A 25,825-nucleotide genomic window follows, 5' to 3' on the forward strand; every position below is an offset into this window, starting at 1 on the left:
GCTGATGCATTATCTGTGGAGACATTCAGGGTCAGGCTGGACGTGGTTCTGGGCAGCCTGGTCTAGCAGGAGGTGTCCCTGCCCATGGCAGGTGGGCTGGAACTAGATGACCTCTGAAGGTCTCTTCCAACCCAAACTGTTCTGTGATTCTATGATAAACCGGCTTTACTCGGCAGTGGGGCGGCGGAGAGCCGCAGCGCTGAGGCCCTCCCGAGGCCGCAAACCCCCCCGCAGGGAGACGCCCGCCGTCTGAGCGGTGCCGGCCGAGCGCCGCCGCGGCCACGCCTTCCGAGCCGCCCCTCCACTACCGGCTCCTCCCAGCGCCCGGCAGCGCGGGGCCGTAACGGCCAGGGGGCGTGCCACAGCAAGGATGACGGACAGGCGCCAGGGGCGGGGCTTGTAGGGGTCCTTCCGACGTAGAGGAAGTGCACGCAACAGCGCGATGAGGTCAGACGTCGCAGGCCGGGGCGGGCTGACGGCGGCGCGGGGCAGTGAAGGAGGAGGCGGTGGTGGGCCGAGGCGGCCGCTGGGGCCATGGCGCACCGTTACCTGCTGCTGGCACCGGGCAGCTGCCGGCGTCGGGGGCTGCCCGGGGTCCTGTTGCAACAGCTGCTCTGCGGGAGGGGTCTGCGGGGGGCGAGGCCCTGCCTGGCGCAGGTGAGGTGCAGGGTACGGGCCCAGTCGGCCGCTCCTCCTCCCGTTAGCCGTAAGCGGGGGATGGGGGGGATGAGGGAGGGCCTCGGTTGCCGTGGTGATGGGCGGGGCGGCCCCGCCGCTGCCCAGAATCCCGGGGTGGGGGTTAGCTCTCTGTTGCCTGTGGCCGAGGGCTCTTCGCTTCTCCCCGGGGCCTTCCGTGGCTCTCCTTCACCTCCTACCAGCTCACACTTGCTCTTCCGGGCGGCGGGTAACGAGGGCCTGTGGCTGGGCGTGAGTGCGGCACTCGGGCGCCGTGCGGGGAGTACGTGCGGAGCCGGCCGGAGGACTGCCGTTGTTGAAAGAGGGTGAGTCGACATCCGTGAGCTGCTGCTGCACGCTGCCGGTGTCGCTGGGCTGCCAGCCAGTGTTCAGGTGATGTGGCCTACCTGGCTTCCCCCTGCTCAGTACGTCCACTCGTGGCGATTAGCGGTAGTTGGGTTTGGGACTACCCGCACCCACCGTCTGTGATGTGGGCTGTCGATTCGCTTGGGGGCTTGGGTTGTCAGTGAGCGCAACGGCAGTATGTTGGAAAAGAGAAGGCAAACGGCCGGTTGTTGACGGTGCCCGGTGAAATAGCGGTGTAGATTTGATTGAACCTCCTGTTCTAATATTAACTGATAAATTGTGGTGGCTGGGTATTCATTCTTAGTAAAATGGTTTAGACTGCCATCTAAGATTGTCCTGGGTTCAGCTGTAACAGTTACTTTTCTCCTTCCTAGTAGTTGGTGCAGTGCTATGTTTTCTACTTCAGTCTAAGAGCAATATTGATAACACACCGATGCTTTTAGTTGTTGCTAAGTAATGCTTACCCTGACCAAGGACTTTTGAGTCTCTCATGCTCTGCCAGTGAGGAGTGACACAATAAGCTAGGAGGAAGCAGAGACAGGACACCTGACCCAAACTAGCTAAAGGGATATTCCATACCACAGCACATCATGCCCACTATATAAACTGGGGGGAGTTACCCTGAAGGCCCAGATTGCTGCTCCAGTCAGGATGGGTGTTGGTTGGCAGGTGGTGAGCAGTTGTAATGTGCATCACTTATGTTTATTGTTTTCCATTTTTAGTTTTATATTCTCTCCCCTTGTTGTTCCATTATCATTATTATTAATAGTAATAATAGTAGTGGTTTTGTATTATACTTTAGTTATCAGACTGTTCTTATCCTAACCTGTGGGATTTATGTTCTTTTGATTCTCTTCCCCATCTCTCCTGGAGTTGGGGGGAGGGAAAAAAGAGGGGAGTGAGAGAGTGGCTGTATGACTCAAAGTTACTGGCTCAGTTTAAACCACAACAAAGGTATGTGTTACCCTTGTCAACCCAATATCAGAGAATTGACAGACCTATGCTACTGCCTAAGAAAAGGGAGGTACATAATTCCTGCGTCTTTCCATGGCATCTTGGGCAGGTTTCTGCATTTTTCTGTAGCATATAGTGGCAAACAGTTGCACCTTTGTAGATATCAAGGCTATCACTAGGATAGTGGTAATTGTAGGATGAATGCCCATAAGGGTGCTAGCAACTTAGTCCTAAGTATGAATATATGTTTTGGTTTCAGAGTTGTATTTGTGGTTTTGTTCTGTCAGAACTTTTTATTGCAAGAGTAAATAAAACACTGTTGGCAGTATTGCTAATCTGTCAGTACATTAATTCTCAGTTGTGTCAATAAAATTTAACAAGTTCTTACTTGTAATGGAACATGCGACCTATGAAGGGAACTTTGTATTCATCCTAGTATCTGTGTGTGTGTCCAGGGAGCAAAACAAGGAGCTTCATTTTCATAAAAGCCTTTTTAAAATCATCTTACTTAAAATAACTTGCATTAAGTTAAATTTCTTTATCAGCTTTCTGTCCCTACTCCCCCAACATGCTGATATGTATTTTGATGACTATTAGATAATTAAGATTTTTTGGTTTAATTTTATTTTGTTTGATTTGAAACTTATTTATGGATAAAGCTGTAAACTTAGAATTTTATACAATTGATGAATTATTGGTCTTTTGCTCACATAGCTGAACAAGTGGGTTTTCTGGTCTAGCTTTGTGTAGCCTCAGTTTTAAAAAAAATGGATTACAGTTACAAAACTTTTGTAAAGTCAGTAGTTCTGACTGTTTAAAATTTTAAATTTAAATTACATTTAAATTTAAATAACATTTAAAATGTTATTCAATATTGGAATTGTGGAGAAGGCACTTTTCTGCAGTTACAGATCTTGGGTTTATGTTTCACTCTGGAGTAGTAACATTTTCTGGGTTATTTTGTACTTCGCTTATCTTGATCTTAATAGAAAGAAGTCTTGACTTTTAGGAAGATATCCCAAGGTTTGCCTGGGAAAAGATATTAGATAGGGTTGGTTTTTGGTTTTTTTTTGTTTGTTTGTTTTTTGCTTTATATGCTGTGATAGTTCTTTCACCTCTGACTGAGAGAAGGTGGGCAGAGTTGCCTAGTAGATAGTTTGAAACAGCATCAAATCAAAATGTGCTTTGCTTGCTTTCCCTCTGCTTAGGCAGTGGGTCTGCCTAGCTAAGCTTGCTATGGCATTCCCATTGCCAGCAATACAGGACAGGTCCTGTGTCAGGATCAATATGATCAGTTTTCATGCTGATGTTTTATAGAGTCAAAACCAAACAAAAACCTCCAACCAACCAAAACCTAACCAGTTGTTACCACCATAACAGTTCTAGCAACTTTGTCATTTGTGGAGTGCTGTGGTGAAAGGAAGGTGAATGTTTCTGTAGACCAGCTCACCTAGATCTGTCAGTAGCATAAAACAGCTCTAAACCACTGACCTCTCTGCATGTTAACTTTGCAGGTGACTATGCATTTATTAATGGAATTTAGGATCTGTAGAGACAATCCAGCAATAAACTGGTTTAATTATTCAGGTGTGTCCCAAAGCTCTATCTGCTTACCCTTCTCTCTCTTCTTCCCCCTTCACTCTCTGATTAAACTATAACTGAATTCAGTAATAAACCCCTGATGGTGTAGTTGATCCAGGCACTTGGATTTAGCTTACTTAAACTTTTCTTTTAAATGTGAGTACTTGCTTTATTTTAGTCGGAGTAAATGTTTCTACATGCTTCTGTCTCTTTACAAATAAAAAGTAATCTAAGTTTTTAGAATAATGAACTCCCTAATTTTTTGGTCGTGTAGGAGACCAGTGACATAGAAGAGAAGCCAGTATTACTGCACGTGTGTCTTGAGTTTCAGCTGTTGCTCCAACATTCCCTACCTGTTTGTATTTGAACCGCAGATGGGTTGATTTGTGGCAAGTACACTTTATTGCCCACACAGATGCATCCTACTTGTCTTACAGCTTCTTCTAGGAGCACAGATGCTGTTGCTTGAGGTAGAGGTCATAGTGTATTTGACCTAGTAGCTATTCTCTTGATTAGCTGCTGTCCAGACTGTCTGCAGTGCACATGCTTTTCATGATCAGTAAACTATCCTCTTGGACCGTCAGTGTTAGACCTTATGCAGGCATGCAGTGTCACAAAGCAATGACTTTATCAGGCAGCCTAAGAATTAGCTCAGTCTGCAGCAAAAACAAGCAACAAGGATGTTTTGGTATTCTTCTTGGTTCCAGCAGGTGGAACTAGATGGCTGCTTGGAATAAGTTTAATGTATTTCATCATTTAATAAGGGGTGAAAGGGGAAGCTCTCAGACAGAAGGCTTCAGGAGAGCTAGCATTCAATTAATGACATGTCAGCATTCCTAGGGTTCTCTCAGCGTAATACTTACAGTTTACATAAACCTCAAGTACCCAAAGATACATAAACATGTAGTTTAGTATCTTACAAGTTTGTTCAACATGCAGAAATAGGTTTTGTCTACAAACATTGTAACTTGAATGTAACAAAACTGCTATGGTGATGCTAACATCGAGCTTTCCTTCACAAATGTAGTCCTAGAGGTGTTAGTCCTAGACGGATGTTTGTTGTCTTGTGTGCTTACCTCGAGTCATGTTTCCAGGACCTGCTGTTTTCTGGGTTTGGGTTGTTTGGTATTTTTAACTATTTCTCTGGCTTTTAAGGTAAATAGAGTCTAACCAAAAAGAACACACATAAATGGAGTGCCTGTATGGGGCAGCAGTGAAGGGGGTAAGTTGGGATTTTTTGCTAAAACCTGTCCCTCTTGAAGAAAGAGGGTTTGATTTTTCTGTAATAAAATTGCAGTTTACTCTGTTTTTAAATATTCAGTTACAATAACAAAATTTTTTCTGAAGAATTAGTAATTTAAATATTTGTATTTCCTTCATTGCACTTAAATGGTGAATAACAGTAAGCATCAGTTTTATAACAGGGTGCAAATAGTCTTGGTTTTGTTTTGTTTTTATAACTGGACCTTTTCCTGGGTAGGTGTTTAGGCCTGTTTTTGAACTGGTGTTCCAACTCGTGCTTGTAGAATCACAGTTAGTGTTGCACTTAAGTGTCATTCAGCTGGTATTATGAAATGTTTCACACAGGGTCAGTATGTAGGTATTTAATGTTCATAGCTTTTAGTGTTTCCTACTTAATTTTTCTCTTTAAATAATGTTTGTATGTATGAAACTCTCTGTTCTTAACAAATAGAATAAAAATGTCCTTGCTATAGAAATTACTTATTTGATTGACTTTTCCTTTTCCACTGTTGTCTTACACTCTGGTCCACAGCAGTTACTGTGAAGTCTGTTGTAAAGTTCCTCTTGTAACAGTGATACTGAGTTGCTGCAGCTCAGGACTGCTAAAGAGTTTGAAGATTTTCATGGCACTTTCTTGTTGATTTGTGTTCATTTCTCATCTTTCAGCTCTGTGAAAAAGTTACCACTGGAGTTACTACTGACAGAAGTACTGTCTTGGCAAGTGTAATTGCTGCTTGCAGAAGGCTTTTCTCTCAGCCTCCCAAAGGTGATTATAACTTTGATCAGTGAACTGAAGCAGACTGCACTCCTTCCTGGAACACTGGCACTTGTGTGCCATATATGTTTATTGTCTGTGGGGTAGTAAGTTCTTGTGTTAGCCAGCCATTAATCTTGAGCTGGAACATTGATTCATGGGAGTTTTAGGAGCTATTAAAGAATGACTACTGTCTGCTCAATTTCATGCTATGCAATGCAGTTTTCTATTGAACTTAGCTTGTCTGTCTCTGGTTTGAAGGATAGCTTTACTTTAGGTCATAAAATACATTTCATATTTTCTTGTCAGGAGCAATGGATTTGCTTATGGAAACCTGGTAGAGCTCTTCAATAAAAAGACAAAAACAAAACCATTTTTGCAGCCTATGTGTTGCTAGCTGCCTTGCTGTTCTGTACAGTTAGCTTGTGACTACTGAAGTGTAATTGTAAACTAAAAACCAATTATGAGCTTTTAAACTCTTTCCTAATAGGATTTGAAAAATATTTTCCTGGTGGGAAGAAGTCTAATGGAGCTAAAGGTACAGCTGAAGAAACAAAAGGTACAAAAATCAGCTTCATTTCAGTTGTTTTTGTGGAATATGTGTTCATTAGGTTTTAGCATAACTGTGAGTTTGGGGTTTTTGTTTATTTTCTGGGCAGATGTTCCTCTGCCAGATTAGTTTAAAAGTGGGAAAAAAAAAACATTTTTACTGTTATTTTGCTTTCATATCATGTATGTCTTCTGGAATATTTTATTTTCTGTTATGCTTCTGTTGGAATGCTGTCCTTAAATTCTTGTTTCACTGTTTCCTGTTAGTTGATGTTAGTAATGCATTCAGAGATTCTCTATGTATATAGTTCTCAGCTTTACCTGGAGCAACCTAAAATACACATTTTTTTATTTTGTGTAGAAATAAACCAGAATTGTAATTCTGGGTGAAGATCCAGAACCAGCTGTATAACCAGGACCAACCATGCAGCCTGCTGCTTGAAAGAGGATTTAGTAGCAGCAGTGCTAGAAGGAGTCCTATCTTTACAAAGAGGGTGAATCTGTAAATTATAACTAATAACAGCTGCTCCGTTATATCAGAAATCTATATAACACATCTTTCAAAGAGAAGGAGAGGCAGCAACCCTGTGAGTCTCTTATGACAGCAGTAATAGGAGCAGCAGTTTTCCTCCCACCAGGCCTTGAACAGTAAAAATCTAGCATCATGCCTGGATTTCCCATTACCAAACTCTTGAAAGAGCTAACGGTGGAAGGAGTGTGTTAATGTTGTGCTCCATCTTGCCTTGAGTATGTTGACATGACATTATGCTATGGAATGCAGACACCTTGTGAACTGGATGAGTAGGAGAATTAAGATGAATTCCTCCACTGCAGTTGGCTGTCACTGTGCTCTGCTTGTCTCTACGGTATTAAAAAAGCATGACAGCCTGTGATATTGATTAAACCCTGAGCTTTAAGGGGACTATAGAGTGGCTGGAGGGGTAAATTATGTGAAATGTTACTAGAGCTTATCATGGAAAACAAACTACAAAGCAAATTACAACAACCCACCTGCATCCCCCAAAACCAATGCAAAGCCCCACCAAATCTTTCACCCCCAACAAAGCGCTTAGAATAATCTTGTGTGTCGTAGGCTAGTGCAATGGAAGTAAGTTTCATGCTGTCTCCATAAGAGGCTCCTTTTTTATATTTGTGGCACTTGATAGTTCTTTGTGCCGAAGTGTCATCAGTTAAACAAGTATCAGACCACCCTTCTGATCATAACTAGGAGATAGATGTCTCTCTGCCAGTTAACAGACTATATATGTTTTTCTAATTTTCTTCTTATTGTTACAGCATTGCAAACTAGTTAATTTTTCGTTTTAGAATAACTTTTTAATTTTAAGACTAATAAAAATAGTGCAAAATTGGTATAAGAAATTTTGTTTGGTTTGTTATGTTGTTTTGTTTTGTTTGGTTTGTTTTTTTTTTTTTTTGTTAGAAGCAAAGCAGGCCAGTGCCCGACAGCCCAGTGGGACTAGTAGTGGAGGAGGTGGCAGTGGTGGAAAAAAAGGTGGCAAGAAAGAAGAAACTAACTGGTGGACCAGATTACAGAAGGTCTTGCCTTTAAAATATATTTTTGTGGTACTGTCTTATCCCTGTGAAACAACCTTGCATGTTTTTTGCTTTTTTTAAGGTCGTATTCTGATTGCTTAAATTTTCCTTAGTCTCCTGTGTTTAGTATTTCGTAGTAACTGGCTCTAGGTGGCTCCCCACTCAATGTCTTTCATGAATAACAGTTTTGTATATTCCTTCAGAGATAACTAACTCTGTTCCAGGAACATTAATGGAGTTTTAAGCCATATCAGTATGGTTCGTAGTAGCCAGAATTCTTATAATGGAGCCTTAGGCCTATAAAAGCTTTGTATTTTGTTTCAGAATGTCAATTTGTAAAACTTGCTGACCACACCACCTTAGTTAAACGTAGTTTACTGTTAGCCATTCTGACCCATAATGTAATACTTACGTAAGTTTCTTTTTGAAATTTGCATTTATTATCATCAGCTGTACCACAAAGATGCTTGGTGTGCATGATTATTTGTCTTCCTTCCTGGGTTTTTCTTGGCTTTTTCCTTATTTTTGTTGGTCTGGTGTGTAGTCCTGGAGGGCAGGGAAAATTGTTTTAGAATAGAGAGAAAGGTCCTAGATGGCAAAACTTTTTTAAAGTAGTTCATAGATCAAAACTGTCCAATTAACTATTTGTAAAACACTGAAAGATATTCTATTAATGCTGTAATTTCTCAGTTATATCTGATGTTACTGAAGTGTTTGTACAGTTTTGTTTGGCAATCTCTGTGGTAACCTTAAGGGCAGGGGAGAGGAGCCAGAAATAGGTTCTAGAACTTCATGTACTTACTGTAGTACAGAGCCTAAAACTTTTTTCTTTTTTTTTCTCTCCATTTCCTAGGGTGACATTCCATGGGATGTCAGGGAGTTTCGGATGTATGTCGTGGGAAGTTCTTTTTTCTGGACAATGGTGGTATATTACTTCTTCTTCAGGGTCCCTGGGAGAGAAATCACGTGGAAAGACTTTGTCAATAACTACCTTTCTAAAGGAGTGGTGAGTTTTGAGGGGAATCAAAGAGAAAAATCAGTGTGCTGAAGATGCACATTTCTGCCTCCCTGCTTATGCTTGTATTCGTGTGTCTGTGGAGGTTCAAGGGTAACTTTTGAGGGAGAAACGGATTAGCTTTCATTGTAATCAGTTCCTTGATCTGTTGTTCTGGATGTCTATGTGAATATTTGTGTCACTTCAAGAGAGGAGAGGGGATGAGCAGCTCAGGGTGGAACTTTTTTGCTGGATATCTCATGTAGATACTAGTTTGAAGGGGCAGTATAACCTCAGTCTCTTGGGGTATAGTTTTATACTATAGGTAAGCTGGCCTGATGGCTTTAGGAGACATGCCAGCTGCCTTCAGAAGAAACTTACACCTAACCTCAGGCACTTCCGTGAGCCCACCCCCTGAATTAAGAAAAAATAAATACTTGTTTCATGCCTTGAATGAATTCCTCAGGGAATCTGAGGAGCAGCAGTGTGAACTGAAAGGCGGGGAAGGAGAATTGAAGAATCCCTTCAAAGACAGTACATTGGCATAACGGTGTTGTAAAATAGCCTCCTTTCTTTGTTTTCTCCTCTTATTTCTTGTTTCCTTCTTACCTGGAGCCACTACTGGAGCAGTCAATTTTATCATCAGTGTCCTATCTCTCTGTAGAACTTGGCAGCTTTCCACACTTGGAGTTATAGGTTAGTGATGTCCTAAGTTCAGGAGAGTGTTTTACACAGGCCTTTTCCTCTTCAGGAGCCATTAGTTTTTGGCTCTGTTAAGTCCCGCTTTGTAGCTGTGCCTGCAAGTTAGGAAAACACTGACTTGCTTCCTCCTGTGGGTTTCACACCTGGGCTTTTGTCTTAACAGCATGCTTCCTACCCTTCCATTCCTTAGATAAAATGCCAAACAGGTTGTTTCTCACCTTTCTTTGTCTTGCTGATCTGTGCAGAACTGCTCTGTATGCTTCTGTTCTGCCTAGGCTGTGTCTTGCAGTCAGATTCTTAATTGCCAATTATGTGTACATCTTGTGGAAAAAACCTTACTGATTATATTTGTCGTGAAGCAGTAAGACACTAGCTCAATAAGATGATTAGTTTAACTGTTAAAATGAGCAAAGCCTGAAGCCTTGTTGCAGAAAAGCATTATGAAAGTGGGTTGTTGCACAAAGCCAAGTCTCTTGGGTCTTTTTAAGATGCAGTCAGGTTATTCAGATAAGCTAAATCTGTGGCTATCAAGTACTGTTGGTCACCGTAGTGGCGACAAGTTAGTGGAGAGAAGACATCAGCTGTACTAGGTTAGGGCCAAAACAGAGATGTTCAGATACTTTTGCATGATGGCAGGCTCGATCTAGGTGGCTTCTTAGCTCATGCTTTACTTCAGTTCTACCAAAAATGGCCACATGTAGTGAGTTCAGGGAAACAACCTTACTAGGCTGTGTATGATTCAGGCTCAACTTGTAGAACCATTGCTAGATTTAAATTCTTTAAAGCTTTTGAAACCACTTATTTTATGGAAAGAGGAAGGAAAAATGGAGAGAAACTTCAGTTGCTTTCTGAAGAGACCTTGTCAAATTCAAGAAAATAACTATTTGAGGAGACTTCCATGAAGGTTTTGGTTTTGTTTTCATTTTTGGTAGTATATATCTGCAAACCTACAGCGTAATTCCTGTTTTAATTTACATGGTGTCTGTTACCTCAGCTAAATTTATCTAACTGATGTTATCGTGTTTAATGCGGTAGCACAGGAAGTCTTTTGTTTTAGGGAAAACAATTGAAAGAGCAAAGTTATATTTTCCCTCATTCTGTTCAGTTTGGTTTATTTTGGAAGCTGCTACAAGAATTTGGAGTTGTGTTCTATTGCTTTTGGTGTTTAACCATTGACATAGTTAAGTATTTTTTAACTATTTCACTGTACCTGTGATTTGAACTAAGGGATGTGTAATGGGTTTTTTCCATGAAAAGGCTATGAAGTCATCCTTTCAATCTAAATTCTAATGTGCAGATATTCTGTGCTTACCAGTTGCATGTATGGTTCCTCATGCCTTTCCTAATGGCAAACTGTAGATTGTGTCATCATCTTGATCTGCAACAATTAATTTTATTGTCCTTACTTGAAAACAGAGCAGGTATATACATATTTGGTATATGGAGCTGTTAGCTGGGATGAACATGCAGTGACTGTACACTCACTAGGTTTCCTCTTTCCTTCTACAGGTAGACAGACTTGAAGTTGTGAACAAGCGCTTCGTTAGAGTGATCTTTGTTTCAGGAAAGTCTCCTCATGAATGGGTAAACACTTTTAGTACATATACATGAGACATTAGAAACAAAAAAAAAGCTTGCTTGTTTTTTTAGGTAAATTTGATGCAGAAAAATTAGTCTGGAGTATTAATAATCTCTTAATCTAAAACGTTTTGTGCCTTACTGTTACATTATCCTACATTGTGTGTTTTCCACTTTACTGTACTGGTTGTTTTGTCAGTTATCTTAAAACTGACAGGGAGTGCTTTTCCAGCATCATCTTTTGATACAAATACTCAAACAAGAAGAGTGAGAACTACTGAAGTTTCTGTATTTTTAACTGCTGTTTTCAGTCTGCTCAAGAAAATCCCAGACTTCTGAATCTTTCCTGTTCCAGACTGCTTTTAGCTGGTTATTAGAGAAAACAAAGAGAAATGCTTTAACTTTGTCTCCATCTGATACTATAGTCTTTAAAAATAAGCTGAGAGCTCTCATTCTGGAAAAAATTGCTCATTGGTGGTGACCATTTAAATAAAGCTTATTTAATGCTGCTTCAATGTTTTTATTTTATCTGGTTACTTCTTCCTAGGTGGTGGAGTATGTTTTAACTGATTTTCTGAAGCAAGGTCTGCAAGTCCCTTTGGGATAAAGTGAAATTTGCAGCAGTTACTTCATCAGTGGGTTTCAGAGTGACTTATTTATACACCTGCTCTTTAGCCCAGATACCACCAGTTGCCCTAGTTTCTCAATCATTTGCTAGTTAGGACTACTCTTTCTTTTTTTTTCTCTATTAGGGTAAGTAGGGGCAAGTCAGGCAGGTCATGGTGCAAAAGGGGAGATTTTCGTGAAAAAAACAAATCTCAGCACTGTTTGAAAGTTCTGTCTGGGGTTTGCTGTCTTTTGTAAAGACAGCTAACTGAAAGCTAATACAGACTTCAAAAGTAGAGAATTGCCTTTCTTCACTTAAGTTTTATGGCTGCTGTGTTTGGTGGTTCAGCGCTCTGTATTATTCTGACACCATGGCTCCCTCTTCAAGATATGTTTACGTATGTTCCTTCTGTTTGTTCCTGGAGAAAACACCAGGATTCAGTCTATTTAAAGTGCCCCAAAACTATTGGGTGCATGATCTCTGTAAGAGTAATGATAGATACAGTTTGGTTGTATTCAGGTTGTTAGGCCTTAGGTTTGTAATGTGCATCTTGCATCAGTTGCACACTTTATGAGGCAACTTAAACTTGGTCTGAATCTGTTCTGAGAATGCTTGTGTACGTGTTAGAAGAAGTTGGCTTGTAGTGAAGCTGAAATAAGATAGGGCACTTTGTGGTGATCTCTGCTTTTTTTTATAGCAGTACGTCTGGTTTAATATTGGTAGTGTGGACACTTTTGAACGGAATCTTGAAGCGGTGCAGCAAGATCTGGGAATAGAAGTGGAGAACAGATTGCCTGTAGTCTACTCAACAGAGAGTGATGGGTAAGAAGTTGCTTTAAAAGAGCTTCTGATAAAAAAAAATGGTTGTGTTTACAGTAGCAAAATAGATTTGTAATACATGCACTGTATGCTTCACTAGGTGGCAGTGTTATTAGAAGTACAATCATCTTGGGTTTACTTTTGAATCTTAACTGTAAGAGGAGCTGTTCAGTAATTTGTCTGTGTAGAAATCCATATCCTCTTACCCTAAATATAGCTTCTTATTACATAAATGTTTGTTTACAATTAGTCCCTCCTCTGTTTAAGCCCTCCCTCCAAGTGACTTGCACTAGAGCAGGAGTCAGCCAGGTACAGCCGTTGAGCTCCAGAGATGGCACTCATGCAGACTTTTGAACAGACAAAAGTATGTCATAGAACTGCAGTATGTTGACTGAGATATAACACAATTTCTGCCCTGAAATTCAGCAGAAGTCAAATCCTGTGGCAAGAAATTGGTGATAAGTGAATCACACTAAAGCTACCTGTTAGTTCTGCCCCAGAAATGCCACAGGAACCAGGAACCAGGAGAGCACAGCAGCTGCATGATCAAATTACTGCTGGTCGCTGCTGCATCAGAATCTGCTGACTACCACAGGATAGAGAAAAATCCTTTTCCTATTCATCCCAGAATTGTGGGATATCAGTAAAGCCTGGTAATCCTGTGCTCACTTGTGGTAGTGCTTCTTTTCAACATTTTGGTTTTGCAGAGTGTTGACAGCACCACTTGTGAGCTGTTCCTTGAAGGTTTTACCATAGAAAAATCTGTGGAGTGCTCAAATACTCTGATAATTAGGAGTGTGTTAATACTAGGGTTTTCTTGGCTTGTGCAGAGCTGTGCTAGAAAGCTGGAGGACAGACAGTGAAGGATAATGGGTAATGAGTAATGGACAAAAAAATAAAAACCCCTAACAAAAAAACTCTGGTGGCCTTGAGGAAGGGAAATGGAAACATTGAAAGAAGAAAACATAAAAATTGAGATAGACCTAAGGGAAGAAGTGTGAGTATGTATTTTGGAGACAGGTTTCTGCTTGAAGTTGTAGCATACACCAGTTGTATTTATATACTACGTAATGGAACTTACTTTGAAAATACAACCATTTGCGTACTAAACCCTAGGAATATACCTTTGAAGAACACAGAAAATGAGCTACTTCTGTTTACTAGGTAATGCAGCTTTCCTCTAAGACTCATCAGTGTCACTTGGTGTACTTGGTTTAAAAGCAAACAAAAAATTAAGAACTTTCTTTTTTCTCATGCTTATTTTGCAGAGTGAGCAACCTGCAAAATGTAAACGTTACAAGTTAATAGTGTTAGTCCCGAATTTGTTTGCTTATGATGGAACCAGCATCTTGTATGTTATATGCAGCAATGGATTTTTGTCATGTATGTGGTTTTCTGCTTTGTTTTTTCTCCACAGGTCATTTCTCCTGAGTTTGCTGCCTACGATCCTGATTATTGGTTCTTTACTGTACACACTAAGAAGAGGTCCTGCAGGCTTAGGTCGAACAGGGCGTGGAATGGGTGGACTTTTCAGTGTGGGTGAAACCACGGCAAAGGTCCTTAAGGATGAAATAGATGTTAAATTCAAAGATGTAGCTGGCTGTGAGGAGGCCAAATTAGAGATCATGGAGTTCGTTAACTTTCTGAAAAATCCCAAACAATATGAGGATCTGGGAGCAAAAATTCCAAAGGTAAGGGAATGATGACTTAGCAGATAAAAACTTTATTCTTTTGTTAGTCCTCAGCATTCTGAATTGTACAGGAACATTTACATATGCAATGCTTTCCAGCTTCTTTCTTTGCACAGTTGAGGTGGTGGGGGGAAAGGGCATTAACTCCTGCAGTATAACTGTGATGCCAGAATATTTGCCTTGTGGAACACTTTATCTGTTCACATGAGTCAGAAATGATAAATAGCTTGCACGTGTACCTTCATTCTTGTATATAATTGTGCTAGAATTGCTTTTTGGCTATGCTGTCATTGGAGCCCACCTGATGACATACCTTTGGGGTTTTTTAACATACTGGCCAAAGAAAATACTGTTCCTGTAAATCTAAGGCAGCATGGCAATGATGTATGGTTTGTTGTTTTGTTTTGGGTTGGGTTTTTTTTTTAACCTTTTGCTGTTTAAATGAGAGAATAACCTTGAGTTTGTTGTCTTGCAAAACTTTTATTGTGGTGGAAGAAGAGCCAGTGGACCGAACATAAAATAGCTTATGTCAAAGATTTGTAAACTATTATAGGCTAATAATATGTTTTCTTTATGAGGAAAATATACCTGTTTCTCTTACAGGGGGCAATTCTGACAGGTCCTCCAGGTACTGGGAAAACACTGCTAGCTAAAGCTACAGCTGGAGAAGCTAATGTACCATTTATTACAGTCAATGGCTCGGAGTTCTTAGAGATGTTTGTTGGTGTGGGTCCAGCTCGAGTAAGTCTTTGGCCTTCTTCTTTTGTTTCAGTATTAGTTGTTAAAAGGATGTTGTCAAATCTGGGAGGCAAACAGTTTGCCAGCTGAAGTTTTTCATCTGTGCAGCTTACTTAAAAGTGATACCAGATGCTTGTGTAAGCACAAGAGTCATACATGCACCTTTCATAAAAGTAACTAATGCAGTTCAGTAACTGCTTGCAGACCATCAGGACCTGAAGTGTTTACCTCTGTGCAGGAACATAAGGAAACAGAACTCTCCACGCTCTGCTCTGAAGTGAATTTACTAGCGGGGTTGGAAGTATGCAGCTCATGTGACTGCTGCTATGGGAATATCTCCTGCTCTAAATCTTCTTGTTTCTTTGATGAACTGTATTCTCTTTGTAGTTCCAAACTCCTAGATGGACATAGTTGTCTGGACACCCAAATGGGCTTCTAGTTGAAACAAGAGTCTGAGGGTCACAAACATTAGGTTGCTTTCTGGAGGCCAGGTGATTCATATAACCAGAAATCTGTCTTTTTTTTTTTTTTGTGCTCTTTCATGTTAACTCTCTTAAAGTAGCTCATTAAAAACATACAAAGTTATATAAATGAGTTACTGATAATATTTTATAAATGAGGTGGGTAACACAAAAAATCCCCTTTCCTCCTAATGTCCAAAATTATACTCTGTTTCAAGCAGCTCACACCTTTACCAGACTCCAACCATCTTGTCTTGAGCCTTAAAAAGTATACTTCCAGGTGACATTCTTTTGGAAAGCTTAACATTTGTCTGTTGTAAACTGTGAACAGACTGAAGGAAGCAAACTTGTGGGTTTTACTCATGTTTAAAAGCTAATTCTGCTAGCATGAAGTGGAAATTACTTGGGGTCTTGATTTGAATTTGGAAGGGAATGGCTTTTGCCGGATACATAGTGTACTTTCATGTCCTGCGAAGATTCACAGGAAAACTCACTTTGACCAAGTTTTTAAAGTCCTGAAAAACTGAAGTTTTCGCATGTATGAGAGGTTAGCAGATAAACTGTCTGAGATTTGGTCCTTTAGTTTGTCACAGTTGTGAATGCATGAGCCTCTTGCAAGCGTATTTTGATGGCGTCATAGTTTAAGGCCAGTTGGTAACTCAGAACCACACAGCTCACTTCCCCTCTTCTTTCCTCTGAGGGGAAAGGAAAGAATGTAAATCCCAAGGGTTGAGATAAGAAGCTGTGAACCCAGGACAGATGGTGCGTTGCCGGAGTTCTTCCGGTAGCATAGGTGGGAAAAGATAGGAGATGCCAGGTGATTTTGGGTCTTCTGAAAAGAAAAAACGGAAGGGGGGTGGGGCACACATGCAGGTAAGCACAAAGCTTGGAACTGAGGAGAATGGGAGCTGCTCAGAAAGTTAAATGCAGAAGCTAGTTGGGAGTGGAGGCTTCAGTGAGGGTGCAAAGAGGGTCTGGAATTATATAAGGAAACTGGCAAAAGGAGCTGCCTGGACTGAAAAAGTGACTGAAAGCCAGAAGGTATGGAGATAGTGATTGTGTACGTAAGATGAGTGAGACTTGGAAGAAGGGAGCATGCAGTGTAAAAGGGGCTTTACAGAGAAACAGTAAGAAAAGGAGCTGATCAGTATCATACATATCCGTATCATATAACCCCAGGTTAGAAGGGACCTCAGGGATAATCTGATGCAACCTTTCTTGGCAAAAGCATGATCTAGACAATGTGGCCTACCACCCTGTCCATCTGAATCTTAAGTGTCCTCTGGGAAAGTATTAGATATCCTCAAATAATAATAATGATACTCAAACTATGTTGTCATTAGCTGTCAGTACATTCCTAAAATGCCCAGAGCAAAGTGACAATCTCTTTCTGCTGGTCTGTGCAGATGATTATCAGCTTTTACTACCCGGTGAAATTTGTTGACATAACAGTCTCTGCTTTGACTATGAATAAAGGTTTCTACACAGGCCATAATTTCTGATGCCTGTAAAAAACAACATGAGAGACTTTTAGTTTCATTTCCAATGAATTTAGTAAGCAAGAGGGTGATGCTAAATTGATTATTTGTAAATTGGGATTTGCTAGAATTAAAATTGCTTACACAGCCTTGGTTCCTTGTGGAAAAAAATAGTGGTATAATTCTGGATCTCTGTCTCTTTCCAGTCAAAAAATAGTTTGAGCATGACACTCTTTCCTTGTTTATCATGTTCCTTTTGCTCTATTCCTTGTATTGTTCTTGAATTCTGTTAACAAATCAGTGACTTTCTGCAGTAGAGCATACTGTTCGAAATGTGCATCTCTTCACACCCCCGTACATTGTTTGTCATCAGAGAAGCCTTCTCTAATTGCACCTCTAATGTACGAAGTAGTTGTCCTGGGTTTACCCATAGCCGTCTTCACAGGTCAAAATACTTTCATCAGTTTTAATTTCCTGTTTGCTCCAGTTCAATCCCTTAGGTGTAGATCTGTTGACTTGCTGAACTGCTTTCAATGGGGTTCTTCTGATACATTTGCAAGCAGAGTAACATCGTAGTGTTGCATCTTAATGCCAATCCCATTGTGCTGTAACTAGCAGAACAGAATTTGATAGGTAACATCTTGCTTAAAATCTGAAAGTCTAAAAATATTTTGTCTGTTTCCTGTTGTCTTGGCCATTTTTTTTTTTCCAGACTTTTAGAAGTTAATTTAACTTTCAAATAAATATTTGGAGGTGAATTCAGTTTTTCTAGGCCATGTTATAGACAGGATGGCTAAGAGTCAATATTTACAATGGCATATTGTTAGAGTACAATGGTAAGTGCTTTTAAGTAAGCCTTAAGCTCACTGTAGGAGCTACATCACCCTGTTCTAACTGCAGAAAAGCTTAAAGCATCTTTAGTTCCTTGCTGTGAAAGACTGTGTGGTAGCATGTCCCTTCACATGCCAGTTCTGCTGGTAATACTGTGTGTTAAAAAAAAAAGCTTAAAAGAGAAATCTTGCTTTAAATCCTTCAATTTTGGAGGCCTTTAGAGCTGAAGATATATTTCAGTTATTCAGGGAAAACGGTTATCTCTTAAGGCTGTTAAGCTGGTTCATGTTCTTAATGTATGGATTTAGACAGAATTTGTCAACTTGTGGGCCTCCACCCTAAGTGATTATTGCTCACCAGCAGCTACAGTGTAACTTACCATTGCCTTGAAAGCTGCCTGGGGACTTTGGGACACTTATTAACAACCATACTCAATGATAGTGATACTGTTATTGATGTACCTCTTCCCCTCCTAACCACCACAACTCTGAACAGTTACAAACCAACCTGATGCATACTCTCTTCTCCTGTTAAGGTTAGAGACTTATTTGCTCTTGCTCGTAAAAACGCCCCCTGCATTCTCTTCATTGATGAAATAGATGCGGTAGGAAGGAAAAGAGGAAGGGGCAACTTTGGAGGACAGAGTGAACAAGAGAACACACTTAATCAGCTTCTAGTAGAAATGGATGGTAAGTATTCAATGTCTTATGTTATAACAACAAGGATAAGGGAAAGAACTGATAAGCTTATTAAGACCTGTTAGCCGGGATTTGGCTTCTAGCTTAAATCTAAATTGAGTGTGTTTCCTTGCTTCCTAAATGAAAAATGGTGACTCATTTTGCTGCAGCCTGATGTTCTGCTAAAATTTGTTAGAAAAAAGAGCCACCACTCTGCATCTGCTAACTCTTTGTCATAGTTGAATAGGCCAAAAAAATTCTTTGCATGAGACCAGTCTGTCTGTAAAAAATACAGCTAGCCATGCTGGTTCTGCAACTTCCTGAGCAGTTAATCTAGTATTGCATTTTGAAGATACAGCAGGATTTGATAGAGTACCTCACAAAGCAGAGCCCAAGGCCATTTGTTGCTTGTTATGAAAAGCAGGACAATGCTGTAATAAATGGAAGTATTTTCAGCTTTAAGGTGATTTGTTTAAAGTGCCAATTCTTACATGGCCCTGTAAACTAGACAGTCTTTCTATATTTTTAATGGAAATCATATTTACACAGATTTTCTGTTTATTACATTTCTTCAACAGGATTTAATACAACCACAAATGTAGTAATTTTGGCAGGTACTAACAGGCCGGATATTTTAGACCCTGCTCTGATGAGACCAGGACGCTTTGACAGGCAGATTTATATTGGTAAGTTTTGTGTGTACTTCTGCACTTGTAGAATACCAGTGCAGCTATTTACATAAGTAACTTCCTTGCACATGTTCAGTTAGAATATATATGTGAAAATTAAAAGTGTACTTCTTTCATCTTAAAGGACCCCCAGATATAAAAGGAAGAGCATCTATTTTCAAAGTTCACCTTAGACCTCTGAAGTTAGACACAGTCTTAAATAAAGATAATCTAGCAAGAAAGCTTGCATCGCTAACACCTGGTTTTTCTGGTAAGTCACTCCTAATGTCACTGTTGTCCACTTATTATATAAGCTGTAGATATTTGATTTCCCTACTGCTCCTGCCTTTCTTGTACCTGATCTTCTGGATGGTGCTCTGTTTTATTGCATTTACTGATACAGCATGAAATTCTCTTTGCCTGTTCTAGCAAGTAGACAATTTCTGAGCACCTTAAGTTGTCTGCCTCAGTCAGGGTGACATACCAAATGGCAGTTTCTTCTGTCTTCAGCAAAAGCAATCCAGAGATTTCTCATTGCTACCACCCGTGCATGTATTGTTCCTTTTAATATGTTGCAGTCTTTGAACACTACTAGAGAAAAGGTAGGGTTTGTGTGCATATTCTGTACGGCAGTTCCTCTTTCTGGACGTAAAAACTCTTCTCCCTGGTAGGATACATCAAACAAGTACTTCACTGTAGCTTTCTACCCAAGAGAAAAATCCTAAAGCCTGTACATGTATTTAAATATCTCTTAAAGAGTTATGAGTAATGCGTTATTTCAGAGTGCATTACCTTCAAGCTCTGAAAGTTGAAAAAGAGAATCTGGAGAAAATTAATTCTAGCAAAGGTTATCTTTATGCTAGACTGAGAGAAAATTATTGAAAACTTTGTGTGATTTGTACCTTCTGTGCTTTCAGGTGCTGATATTGCTAATGTTTGTAATGAAGCTGCTTTAATTGCTGCAAGGCACCTCTCAGATGCTATAAACCAAAAGCATTTTGAGCAGGCGATTGAAAGAGTTATTGGAGGTAGGTGAATTGCATCAATAGTTTTCTCAAAATTGTAATATGGTGACTTCCTTTTTTGTATGCATACAGAAAGACACACTTTGAATCTTTCTCCTGCTTATGGTTGTATTGTTTTATCTCTCCTAATCACACCTGAGATTTAGAAAAGAAGTATCCTGTCTATATTACTGACCTCTGTAGTGGAGAAAGGGTATGGAGAGAAATTTCAGCACAATGCTCTTCTAATATTCAAAAAGGCAAGAGGAATAGCTGTTGGGATTTAGTAATGCTTTTAACTGCTGTTAGCCTGCAATAGTTAAGAAAACTCTTTGATTTTTAAAGAAAAATATTTAAAGTTTGAATATTCTTAAAAGCTTATAGATTGAATCTTAAAAATCTAATGAAGGACAAAGTTATAGTAAAACCTGGAAGAGAAATTTCACCAGGTTGCAAGTTCTGGGTTTTTTTTAACTTTATCAGTAGATTATATACATGGCATCTACATGTTGCTCACAGTGTCTCTAAATGAGGTAAGGGATTTCCATGGAGAAAGGTGCGTCTGGAACTATTAACCACATTTATTTTCTAAAGGTTTGGAAAAGAAAACTCAAGTACTACAACCAGAGGAGAAAAAGACAGTAGCATATCATGAGGCGGGGCATGCAGTTGCAGGGTGGTTTTTGGAACATGCTGACCCACTCTTGAAGGTAAAGGAAACTAACTGGAGCTAGTATTGTAACAGTGGCATGGACAGCATAATGTTGAGAGGGTATTAAAATATGTAATCTTGCAAAAGACTGTGTGTGTAGATTTTTCAGTACTTTAGGTTACTTCCTGTTGCTTCCTTAACTGTTTTCTGACTTCACTGCTACAGGGTTTGTCATATAAATGTCCTTTGGAAAATTAAAGGGGCCTCATGTTCCCATGAATCCGCCTGCCTTGATAGCTGCTTTTTCTCTGAGGCTTTTAGTACAGGTCTGTGGTTTCAATTAATCTTGCCAGGTTATGCAGGTAGACACCTCTTCAAGAATGTAACCATAAAAATTGACATCTAGAGGCTGAATTTAGTTCTAATTTGCTTTTTGAATGCACAGTTTGACAAATTGAAGGCAAAGGAAAAAGCACCCCAATCTCACAAACTTGCTTCAATGTTCATAGTTTGGCTCAGCTGTGTTCTTAATCTCATCTGACTTTCAAGCTTAAAATTAATCTTGTACAAATTCCCTGCTGGAAGGAAGGACATTAGTAAATGTGGAAACTCCTCCAGCGAGGGAGAAATGCTCCAAATATTCATTACAGAATGCTTAAAAGCCCAGTACATAACTCTGAAAGAATTGTGGATTTTTCATGAGAAGATTTTTAAAATACCATACAGTCTTTGGAAAAGATATGACAGTGGTCTTACCTTTCTTTTCCAGATATTCTAGTAGTTGTTATTCCAGTTTAGAGCTAGCCAGGGCTTTTAAGAATAAATCACAATGAGAGCAAAACTGTAAATGGAAATGTCAGAATTAAACTCCAAGGGTGAGTATGGTGTAGGTTGTGGTATAAAAAATTAAGTCAAACCAAAGAATGCTTTACGGGTTTGAACACTATTCAGTCCTGGCATTCTGTTAATTTTGATTGTAGGTATCTATTATCCCACGTGGTAAAGGACTTGGTTATGCTCAGTATTTGCCCAAAGAACAGTATCTTTATACCAAAGAGCAGCTCCTTGATAGAATGTGCATGACTCTTGGAGGACGGGTGTCTGAGCAAATCTTCTTTGGAAGAATTACAACTGGCGCCCAAGATGACTTGAAGAAAGTGACCCAGAGTGCGTATGCTCAGGTATGTGCTCCAGTGAGACTTTTTTCCTTTGAGTTTTCTTCATGTGCTACCTAACACTAATATTTTTTAATTACACAATTTTATCAGGTATGTCCCTCAAAAAAACATATGAATGAACATTATGCTCTTGTTGTATAGAGATGCTGATGACTCTAGTATTTTATTGCAGTCTTATGGCAGGAGTCCAATGAATTAGACTTTGATTACTGTCCTACATCTGCCCACAGGAACATATATGCTGCAGTTGGATTCAAATAAAATCGTATACTATTAAAATGGAATTTGGTGTGCAGATTGGATCATCTGATCCTACTTTTACAATTGCTCCACTTGGATTCACACATGTAACTAAATTCAGAGAACCTTGTATTTAAGCACTGCTGTCAAATAAGGCTGCTGAAATGGACACATCAGTTTGTCACATTAACTAGCATAGATAAGTAATTTGAAATCCTATCAGTGTAATGACTCACCTGCATTTAGCTGTGTGCCACACACGTTACTCCATTTCCTGCATCAGCACAGAAGATGTCATTTTGTAATACTTGCAAGGTGAGCAAAGAGACATTTTAGAGTACATTTCTGTTCCCCAGCGCAACGCCCCAAACTACACCTACGTCCTGGGCTCTGGTGTGCTTCTTATTGCCCCAGTTCAGGAAGTAAATGTGTAATGAAATCCTATTAATGTTAATTTTACGGCATTCAGTCACTGAAGCAGTGACTCTTGTTTGATTTTAAATTTTAAAATGTTTAAGTATAAACTTCTGCTTATGTTAACCAGATCTGTTGTCTCCAGAGGGAACAAGGGGATATGAAAGTATTGAACTTGGCTTAAGGAAGTAGGTTAAGATGCTTGGTTCTAATGCTGAGATCTCTTGAATTCTGAATAGCCTTCGTCATACCTATATTGATATTTCAGGACCAAGCAGAGAAGTGCCACTTTAGTAACCATCAAATTGATAGCAACCACAGAGTGAATACTAGGTAGCAGTTTGAATTTATTTCTACCTCTGCTACAGTAAAATGCAACTTAAAAATATCTGTACTTGGCAATCAGAAGAGTCTATATTCAGTAATGACTCAAGATAAGAATCCCTTTCACATTTGTAGGGGAGTGTCTTGGGATAAAGTATGGCATATGATTTTTGCATATGATAGGACAAAATCTTGAAGACCTGCTACTTTAATACTGAACTTATGGGTGAGTGGAATAGACTTGGAAGCATTTTCAATTGGAAAAACACTTATTTCTGGTACAGGAAAATTGTTTTACTGCTTAACGAAGTCTGAAATGTTCTTCATAATCGTAGTATTTAAACAGGTGTACTATGTACATCATGAGTAACCACCTTTAAATGGTGGGTTTTATGTCCTTAAGTTGAATCATTAAAAATAAGTGAAAGTCAACTAAGGTACTTTAGCTTAGGTAGACTTTTCAGGAGAGAGTTGGCTTTAGAGGAAAAGATTGGGTCATAGTAAAATGACTTCTTCCTTTCAGTTTATTTACCATATTTCACATCAACAAACCCTAAAATCATGTTTTCTCTCTGTCATTTGTCTTTTTTTTTTTCTTCAGATTGTTCAGTTTGGCATGAATGAAAAAGTGGGGCAGATTTCCTTTGACCTCCCTCGCCAAGGAGACATGGTATTAGAGAAACCTTACAGTGAGGCAACTGCCAGATTGATAGACGAAGAAGTGCGGTCACTAATTAACATTGCGTATGAGAGAACACTAAATCTTCTGACTGAGAAGAAAGCTGAAGTGGAGAAGGTGAGCACTGCAGTATTTCTAGCTGCCAAGTTCCAGCTGTTAAGCCGGAAGCTGAATTGAATAGGTTAAAAATAGCGATTGTGTAAAACCTGTTCAGTGTAGTCTTGAGAAGTTGCAAGACTTAAATAACTAAATATAAATTTCCTTTCATGTTGGGACACCTCTGAGGTTCTCATGAATGTGATTTAACATCACTTCCCTTGCATGGCAAATACTCATTTGGCAAGCTGGAGAGAAGAGTCTGTGTATCAAAGTAGACTTTAGTAGATGTACTAGTCTAGTATGAAATATAAAAACCCCAAACACAAAATACCAGGATTCCAATTCATTTGGCTAAAACAAGCTCTCTAAGAAGGGAAGTACATATAACTTCCTTTTTCTGAGTTCCTTTTGAAGGTTAAGTAGAAAGCATCTTTCTACGATCTTCCTTCCCTGCCCCTAGCTGCTTGTGATCTGCCTTCCTGCAGCCGAGATTGCCCTTGTGCATATTCTTCTCCATGCCAGAAAGCCTGACACAGCAAAAGGATAATTTTCCAGGATAGGCATCTGATAGGCTTACTGACAAGAAGACAGGTTTGTTTGGATTCTGTAAATAGTGGTGTAATACATCAGCATCCCAAAAAAGATCCCTGAATATGGTTTGTACTGAACAATGCGCTTGCTGATGCAAAAAGGTTACAAACTACACTTGTACCGTATTGTACACACTGGTATTTTATGGTGCTGTTTAGCTTGTAACAGAACAGCAGCCCTATTGAACCATCTGGTTTGATAGGAAGGGAGTGCTTGTTTTCATCTATAGCTTAATGTCTTGCATCAGGAGCCTTTTGGCAGCAGCGAAAGGCCACTGCTCTGAAACAATAACAGCAACTGTGTCCCATAGGGAGGGCACTTTCTCAAATCTTGAAAGTAGGATTAAAAAAAAGTGGTTTTTTTTGCTACCTAAATGCTCACAGGGGACAAAAAAAAAAGTGTTCATTAAGTGAACTCTGAGAAACCTGGGGTTTTCTGTCAAAATTAATCAGTGCTGAATGTGGGCCCAAACTGTCTTAAACTCTCCAAAGAGTGTCTTACATGTGTAACACAACGTATTGCTGTTCCAGGTTGCCCTACGACTACTGGAGAAGGAAGTACTTGATAAAAGCGATATGTTAGACTTGCTTGGGCCAAGACCGTTTGCAGAAAAGTCTACTTATGAAGAATTTGTTGAAGGCACAGGAAGTCTGGATGAGGATACCTCACTACCAGAAGGCCTTAAAGACTGGAACAAAGAGCGTGAGAAAGAGAAAGAGGAGACAGCAGATGAACGGGTTGCTAGGCAGATCAAAGGAGGGATACCGTTTTAACTGCAAAGTGTGTGGTGATGTTGACTTACGCTCTGGAACAGAAACAGACTCACCTAGTCTGTACTTAAAAAAAAAAAAAAGTATTTATTCAACCAAACTGTATTCAGGATGGGTAGAAGAGTGATCTCTTGTGATGAGATAAGGATATTCTGCTCCCAATTTCCATATGTGATACCATCAGTTCACTGGTAAAAGATGATCATCTTTCATGTGTCATCTGAAGAACCATACGTTGGATTTGAGCTGCAGTGGAATGCCAGAACCAAGCCTCTCCAACTTTGAAACAGTTCAGATTCATGCACAAACTCTGTGGCACTGGTCTCTTCTGTTTTAAAATGTATGTAAGCTTACAAAACTTAATTTTTTTGATTATTCATCTAAAGTATACCTGTATGTGACCTGTTTCCAAAACAAAAGAATCATACAAAATGCATTGTTGAATGCTTAGCCAAAAGTCTGGTCTTACAAAGTACAAGCTTTGCAAAACTATCAGCTCTTTTATCTGACTGTTTTCCCCTCCCATCTTTCACTTTGATTTTAGAAAGAGTTTGTCTACAGAGAACTGCCATGTGAGTTGACAGTGAAACTGGAAGCCCACTTAAATACCTTAAAATGTACTCATGGTTCAGTGTCTTTAAATGAAGTCTGAAGTTCAGTTGGCTCCTGCAGTTTTATTAGTCAGTTTTTTACAGAGTTCTGTAAGATATTGAATATATGAATGTGTTGTGTAAATACAGTTTGAGTCAATAAAATCAGTACTTTTCTGAACAAAGCCTGTGGTTTTGTTTTTTGTCGGTTTTTTTGGTTGGTTGGTTGGTTTTGGGTTGTTTGGTTTTTTTCCTGGTTTCTTAGTATAGAATTCAGACCAATACAAAACTTCCTTTGTTTTCTTACTGGTTTGCTTAACCTAAAGCTACTGTGTTGGGGTTTTTTTTTCCTCTGCTTAGTTGAA

The 25,825-nt window shown here is 39.6% G+C and overlaps 1 protein-coding gene across 3 annotated transcripts; it reads left to right on the top strand.

Moving 5' to 3' along the window:
- The first annotated feature begins 457 nt into the window (after window positions 1-457).
- Window positions 458-25,645, top strand: AFG3L2 (AFG3 like matrix AAA peptidase subunit 2). Of its 3 annotated transcripts, XM_065667960.1 has the most exons (18): window positions 592-657; window positions 4,732-4,798; window positions 5,485-5,584; window positions 6,063-6,131; window positions 7,563-7,678; window positions 8,529-8,681; window positions 10,881-10,955; window positions 12,254-12,378; window positions 13,793-14,066; window positions 14,670-14,807; window positions 18,110-18,263; window positions 18,830-18,937; window positions 19,065-19,190; window positions 19,837-19,947; window positions 20,518-20,633; window positions 21,556-21,756; window positions 23,333-23,527; window positions 24,631-25,645. In XM_065667960.1, the coding sequence occupies exons 2-18, from the start codon at window positions 4,766-4,768 to the stop codon at window positions 24,871-24,873; spliced, it is 2,337 nt and encodes a 778-aa protein (XP_065524032.1). In that variant the 5' UTR covers window positions 592-657; window positions 4,732-4,765; the 3' UTR covers window positions 24,874-25,645. The 3 variants fall into 3 exon arrangements, with proteins under 3 accessions (XP_065524030.1, XP_065524031.1, XP_065524032.1); XM_065667958.1 differs by lacking the exon at window positions 4,732-4,798 and having other exon boundaries at window positions 458-657; XM_065667959.1 differs by lacking the exon at window positions 4,732-4,798 and having other exon boundaries at window positions 458-657; window positions 12,257-12,378.
- The last annotated feature ends 180 nt before the right edge of the window (window positions 25,646-25,825 follow it).

Source organism: Lathamus discolor, chromosome 2 (genome assembly GCF_037157495.1).
Source record: "Lathamus discolor isolate bLatDis1 chromosome 2, bLatDis1.hap1, whole genome shotgun sequence".
NCBI lineage: Eukaryota > Metazoa > Chordata > Aves > Psittaciformes > Psittacidae > Lathamus > Lathamus discolor.

Coding starts and splice junctions, on each gene's coding strand:
- AFG3L2 (XM_065667958.1), top strand. CDS start 535: ATGGCGCACCGTTACCTGCTGCTGGCACCGGGCAGCTGCCGGCGTCGG. Junction 14,808..18,109: donor TTGGTGTGGGTCCAGCTCGA/GTAAGTCTTTGG, acceptor TCTCCTGTTAAG/GTTAGAGACTTATTTGCTCT. Junction 20,634..21,555: donor ATGCTGACCCACTCTTGAAG/GTAAAGGAAACT, acceptor TTTTGATTGTAG/GTATCTATTATCCCACGTGG.